The sequence below is a fragment of the Triticum dicoccoides genome, chromosome 6A (assembly GCF_002162155.2).
Source record: "Triticum dicoccoides isolate Atlit2015 ecotype Zavitan chromosome 6A, WEW_v2.0, whole genome shotgun sequence".
In the NCBI taxonomy this organism is placed as follows: domain Eukaryota; kingdom Viridiplantae; phylum Streptophyta; class Magnoliopsida; order Poales; family Poaceae; genus Triticum; species Triticum dicoccoides.
The window spans coordinates 2,509,221-2,516,323 of NC_041390.1; the positions used below are offsets into that span (position 1 = coordinate 2,509,221).

A 7,103-nucleotide genomic window follows, 5' to 3' on the forward strand; every position below is an offset into this window, starting at 1 on the left:
TTGAAATAGCGTCGCCTGAGAACGAGCCGGCGGTAAAATCGGCGTGGAGACGGTTGGTTTCCCAATCGCCGCTCCAAGGTCGCCCTAGACGCCGCTTTTTGAAAACCAAAGTCGGTCAAAATTCGGCCAAACTATGTGCAAAACGACACAAATTTGAAGGAAATTCAGGCGGTTTCATTGAAGACGAGTCAACAACCGCCGGCAAAGGAAAATCGAATGAAACAAACGGCGTGACACCAGCTGGTCGAGAAATAGTTATTTCTCAATCAGCTGAGGGTTGCAGGCGCTCCCTTATTTATTTGATAAGAGATGCCATTTGTCTTCCTCCAAGCAGAATCAAGATTGGTTGCTGGTGGTCAGTCGCTCTCTCACAACCTTAGTCCGACGCTTGCCTTCCTTCCTTTTTATTTATATATAATTAAACCCTTGATTGATTCAACACAATATGCGAGGGAGGGTTGCCTTCCTTAGCCCGATCTCCTCCAAGCTAGGCAGCCAAGTGAGGTTGTCCGTCTCTCGCTCGCCCGATCTCTTCCTCCTGCCTTCCCTCTCGTCTATTTCATGGCGAACAACAAGGATGCCGAGCTCGAGACACCACTTCTCATGCCGGAGGAGGAGGAAGGAGGACCAACGGCCCCGTTGCTGGAACAAGGATCACCGGAGCTGACACCACGTCCACGGCTCCCACCACCCAAGTTTGGGGAGCTCATCACGGTGTTGAGCATCGATGGCGGCGGGATACACGGGCTCATCCCGACGGTTGTCCTCAAATGCCTCGAGGAAAAGCTCCAAGTAAGTCAACCACGTCTCTCTTGAAATGTTATGTTATGTGGTTCGACCAAGTAAGCCGGTCCATCTCTGTTGATGTGATTAGGCGATTGACGGGGAAGATGCCCGGATAGCGGACTACTTCGACGTGATCGCAGGCATGAGCACGGGCGCCATCATCGCAACAATGTTGGCGGCGCCAAACACGAACAAACGGACAAAGTACACTCCTCGGGAAATCCAGGATTTCTATGTCAACAACGGACCTAATATCTTCCCTTCCAAGAGGTAGGTATTCGAGAAACTAAGTTGTCATCTTGGTCGGTAGACAATGTGTAATTAATTCTCACTGTTTGTCGCAGGTGGTGGCGGCGGCCGCTGGACCTGCTAAGCGCGTCGCGGGGGCCCAAGTACGATGGCACGTTCTTGCAGAAAAACAAGATCAAGGAAGTCAGCGGTGAGCACACCCTGAGCAAGCTCACGGCGCCTACGTTCGACGCCAATAGTCTCGAGCCTCTCATCTTCTCCTCGTTCCAGGATGCCAAGCAAGAACTAGTTGAAGAGGCCGGACCAGAACTGCCGGATGTCAGCATTGGCCCGCCATCGACGGCCACGCCAACCTACTTCCCAGCACACTACTTTGATATCTGGGTCAGTGACATGGAGCAGTCGAAATACCACCTCATCGACGGCGGCAACAACCCCACAATGGCTGCCATATCCAAGATCACCAGGGAGCAGCTTCTCAGGAATCCGGAGTTCCACCCCAGCGGCGTGGATTATATGAAATACCTGGTTATCTCTGTAGGCGCAGGGTGTGCAGTGCACGAAAATGTGCCGGCCAAGCGGGGCGCCTTCAACTGGTTTCACAGCAGGCGCAATAGCCACCGCCCGGTCACCGACTCCTCCTTGCACGCCAGCACCGTGTTGGCCGACTGGCAGGTTCGCATGCTCTTACACAATGGCAACCGCGTGCGGAAGCAGAACTACCTCCACATCCAGGCTCCGGTACGTACGTACATACTCCCTCTGTCCCAAAATAAGTGACTCAACTTTAAACTAGCTTTATACTAAAGTTAGTACACAGTTGAGTCACTTATTTTGGGACCGAGAAAGTATGTACAAGTGATCAACCACCTTACCCTTCATCGCGTTTAAGTAGCTTATTATGTCCATATATATGTAGTAGTCCCTACAAACTAAAACATGTGTCCGTAGGCACCGTTGTTCGGGGAGGCCATTTTGCCAATGGACAACGCGACATCGAAGACCATGGCTGACCTGCTCAACATTGGCTACAAGTTGTTGGCCGAGAAGGTGGCTATGGTGGACTTGACCACGGGGAAGTATGAGACCGTCGAGGACGAGAATGCACCCACCAATGATGCAGAGCTCCAGCGCTTCTCCGAGCTTCTAGTCGACGAGCGCAATCTGCGCCTTAAGGAACACCAACGACAACGACAAGGAGAAGAACAGAACGGGGTTCATTTGCTTAACATTATTGAATGATCAATAATATATATTTATCGATCCACCAACTCACGACCTTAAGGAACAACAACGACGACGACAAGGAGAAGAACAGAACGGGATTCATTTGCTTAACATTATTGAATGATCATTGTCGATCCACCAACTCATGACCCATATCATGGAATCTAGATCATTGACCCAGCCAACCAAGCAAAAGTTTGTTATGACTCGATTAGGAGAAGTAAACTATGATGAGAATATCAGAAGGATACAAATCTTTATGTCCCATCGAGGGTACATGGAAGAGGGGTGTGCGAGGAGACCCGATTGCCCTCTCAGCTTCGGTGGCCACCGTGGATGTGGAGTGGATGGCGCAGCTAAGGGCGCCGCTCCTCCTCCAGTGGCCAACCTCCCATATCATGCAACCACAAGTATGATTGAGTGTTGCACTGTTGCTAATTGATCTTATCATATGATCATTGTGTTCTCCCGTTTGCAACGCACATACACATTTTCTAGTAATCAATAATTTATGGTTGTACGTATCAATCATTGCAAAGACCGAGGGTTGATTTCCCTCTTACATTAACAAACAGCTTAGCTACTATCATATTTACAATACTAGCTAGCCCATTGCAGACGTCAGTCAAGATGTGTCATTACATTACACAACAGCCATGTTGCAAATGGTGCTAAAATTGACCGGCATACGATGAGGACGTCTGGCCAGCACTTACACGGACCAATATCCATTTTTTTAAAAGATTATAAGAGTCGTGATGATAGTGCATAACGATGCAAATGGTACACAAATAGATCGATGACGACAATTAGTATCTCATTTTTCTTAAGACGGCACAACATTGTCTTATTATAGACCAGGTCCTAGAGTGTTTCGACATGGCACGGCACGTTTCGCCTCTGGCGATTCCGGCGGCGTCTCGCGGTGGCCGGCGTGGTCTGAGCCGGACATAAAGGCGGCGGGCCAGCTCGCATACCACCATGGGGTGGTGGTGCCCCCGCTTCCGACGCGAGACTCCTGCTCGTTGAAGAGCGAGGATGTGTGGTGGACTCATGGACCGGTTGAGGGGAGCAGCTGGTTCAGGTACTTCGGACACGTTTCCCTGCCACGTTGCACATCTCGAGGAAGCAGATGGGTCCACCACGACAAGCACCTTGAAGACCGCGCATGGTGGGCTCGTCGATCGTGGGGGGTTTACTTTGGGTGGTTGGCAGGGTGAGTTAATTCACTCGCGCTCCGTCTTCAACTTCCTCCCCCACCTTGGCCAATGCGACCAAGTGCGGCGATGGTGCTGATCGAGGAGGAGCAGCTGAGGAGGTTCGCGGGCGGCGATGCACGAAGATGTGCCCGACTGTCCGAGATCGGCTCCTAGTTCAGCACCAGGGTGGAGATGCGCGTGGAAGCATGGCGATTCACAACATCTTGACGAAGGCAGAGGAGGAGGCGTTGTTTGGGCAAGCAAAGCACAAGCACGCTCTAGAGGTGCTTCTGTGGGCGATGGATCAGGCCGATTCACCGGTGAGGGCGACGGTGCAGTGGTGGGCGGCGTACGTTTCGTTCGGCACCCCCTGACCCGTGTGATGTGGGTGATAACGCTCAGACCTCACAGGTGATCCTCGCCCTCCCTGCGGCCGGGTCAACGCTAGCTCCGATGGTGATTCAGCAAGAGGCGGGGGCTGCGCGCGGTCCGAGGACGTCGTGGCAGCCGCCTCATCATTCTGCTCATCCGGCACCTCCGACACCTACTCCCGCTACTCGCCGCTCCGCATGCCTCGCCAGGGACAACGCCTGAATTCCAAGCTAGCCAGCAACTGCTTCTGGATGTTGGTGATACGTCTTCAATGTATCTATAACTTTATTATTTCATGCTATTATATTATCAAACTTGTATACTTTATATGTCATTTTATATCATTTTTTAGAACTAACCTATTAACCCAGTGCACAGTGCCAGTTGTTGTTTTCTGCATGTTTTTGGTCCACCAGGTCACCATGCTGAAGCTCCACCCGCGTCGGGTGTGGATGCTCGTCTCCCACCTTCTCAAGAGGCACCTCATCAGACTCCCCGAAGCCATACTGACCGGTGATGCCAAGGAGGCCATTGTCAAGGCGTTGAAGGACGTCCTCACCCCCAAGCTGTGGCATATAGTTCAAAATGTTTCCAATCTCATGACTATTTTAAAATTCATAAATAATTTCCAATCTCATGACCGTTTACAAATAAACGTTTCCAATCACATGACCATTTTAAAATTCATAATCATGAACAATGTTCTGAAGGACGCCCTAAATGGGCCGACTAATAATCATGCAGGTTCTTGTAAACCAGTTCTTGCCCATTTGTATTTTTTCAAAAATATTATGTATACATATATTCCAAAAACTCAATGTACTTAATTTTTATAAAAAATATTCAACAAGAATTAGAAAAATGCTAATGTAGTGTAAGTTTTGTTAGTGTAATTTTTTAAATAGTGATAGCATTAGAAAATGTCCGTGATATTTAAAAAATATTCACATGTTTCAAAACAATTACGTGACATTTTTTGCAAATTTTTTACAATGTAATTAATGTTCATGTAATTTTAAAAATATTTCATGCAAATAAGTTCATAAGTCTTAAAACTTTGTTTGTGGATTTTTAATAAAACAAATTACAATGTTAAAAAATGTTTCCATAGTTAAATAAATATTTCATATCATTCAAAAAAATATTGGAATGATTATTTAAAAATTTTCTGACATGTATTTGAAAAATGTCAGGAATCATGTATTTGGAATTGTTAATTACGGATTTTCAAAATGTTAAACATGCTATAAACTGTTTAGATTTATTTGAAAAATGTATACAATGTGTGTGAAAAAGAGTTTTTTTTAGAAAAGAAGGAGGACCCCGATCAGCTAAATAAGCGAGACATAACTCTCACAATTAAATAAGAGGTCCCGAAAGTTTGAAGGGAGACCCAGGAGACCGCCATTGTCCATCGGCCCATACAGTACAGTACATGTCTTCAGGTTAAGAAGCATGGACACAGGCGTATGGCTCTGGCTCTCGGGTGTGCAACACCCCAGTATCTACTCTGCCGAGCTGCTGCATCCAGATGACTACATTTAAGGTGTTTTGAATTTGTGAGTAATTGTAAACATTTTGTGATGTAATAACAAAAGTTTACCGCGGGTGGAGAACACAAAATTCTTCTAATATTTTGGACCAACTGGTAGTTCTCAGATATGATATCTGGCTTATAATGGACACAATAAGAGGAGGCGACTCGTCGAATTATAACACAAAGGAAGCATTAACAGTTTAACACCTATGGAACAAATGGCTCCGGTGGCCAATTTAGAAGCGCAACTGGAGGTCCAGAGAGAAAACAATGGCACGGGCAATGCAAGGACTGTATGAGAAGACGGGGGAGAAGAATAACAATAAGGCTATTGAGGAATACATGGGAGATTGATGAGTAAAATTTCCCTGAGACATTTGGGAGCTAGGGCATGACAGGAGATTCATGCATGGTAGGCGAAGTCTGGCAAAAAGTACATAAAATACGTGCTCCTTTGGTCTACAGGATTCTAAAACGCAGGAATATGAAGGGCACTGTGGTATGATATAAATGTATGCACAAAAATAGATGATTAGTACACACATGAATTATGTCAATTAGGTGTTTGGTTCACAGAACTGAAAATACACAAAAATTCCTAATAAACTTGGCAAATTAAAGCCAAAACAACATAAACGTGTATAGTTACAATGTTATTGTGCATAGAAAATTGAAGAGGAGGTACAAGTACGTGTTAGAATTCCTGCTTTTTTCTTTTGAAATTGAGATCGAAGGAATATTTCCTCCATTTTCTTTCGCCCCATTCATGGGAACCAAATGCATGAATAGTACCACCACAGGAAAAAATCGTATTCTTATGTTTTCCTTCACTTTTTCTTTGTACCAAAGAGGCCCCACATGAATATATTTGCGTGTAAAGAAAGGATGCATGCAGAAGAAATACAAAAGCATTACATGATCCTGAGGAGGGTACAGGGGTGAAGATATGGGTGATGCAATTCCCATTGAATTGGACGTTATTTAATGGAAAGGCAAGTTCAAAGCAGCATTTCGTACTGCTGGTTTTAGAAACGAAATCAAATGATGCTCATCCTAGCGAGCATCAAATCAAATTAAATTATGATTAAAAGGACTTGGCTCTGTTTTTGATGTATACACCACGCGGTTGGGCTGTGTGTTTGAAAAACTGCTGCTGACCCCTCCATTATCCTTTCATCATCTCATGCTGGCTGCTGCCGCCAATGGCCGAACACGAGCATCGATCCGTGGCGTGTGCCTCTCACTCTCACTTCTCCAGCGGGATTCTATATCTCTCTCACACACACGCGTGCCCAAAACTAGTGCTATAAATACAGCAAACGCATGCACCACCGTCATCAGCATCATCAAGGGGCGCAAGGGTGCTCATGTCGCTGGTGAGCCGGGCAGCTGTGGCCATGCACAACTCCAGCGCCTCGGCGCCGGCACCGGCGCCGGGCATGTGCAGCACCACGGACATGGCGCTGATGTGGAACCGCTCCATGTCCGACACCCAACAGAGCACCACCGAGCGGCTCATGGTCACCACCACTGCCCTCATGACCTTCCTCGGCATCGCGCTCTTCCTCCTCGGCGTCTTGGGCCGCTTCACCGGCCGCCACCGCGGCCACTCCCCCGTCACGTGCATCTTCTTCCGGGCCACCTTCTCGCTCTTCCTCCCCTTCATGTCCTACGCCTTCTCCCAGGCCAAGACCGAGGCCAAGACCGACCCCTGCAACAACTACCGCGCGCAG

The 7,103-nt window shown here is 47.4% G+C and overlaps 1 protein-coding gene across 1 annotated transcript; it reads left to right on the plus strand.

Moving 5' to 3' along the window:
• Positions 1-463: 463 nt before the first annotated feature.
• On the plus strand, positions 464-2,723 carry LOC119319018 (patatin-like protein 2). Its single transcript, XM_037593538.1, has 4 exons — positions 464-792; positions 875-1,056; positions 1,131-1,776; positions 1,987-2,723. Exons 1-4 carry the CDS (start codon positions 562-564, stop codon positions 2,275-2,277), a joined length of 1,350 nt encoding a protein of 449 aa, XP_037449435.1. The 5' UTR covers positions 464-561; the 3' UTR covers positions 2,278-2,723.
• The last annotated feature ends 4,380 nt before the right edge of the window (positions 2,724-7,103 follow it).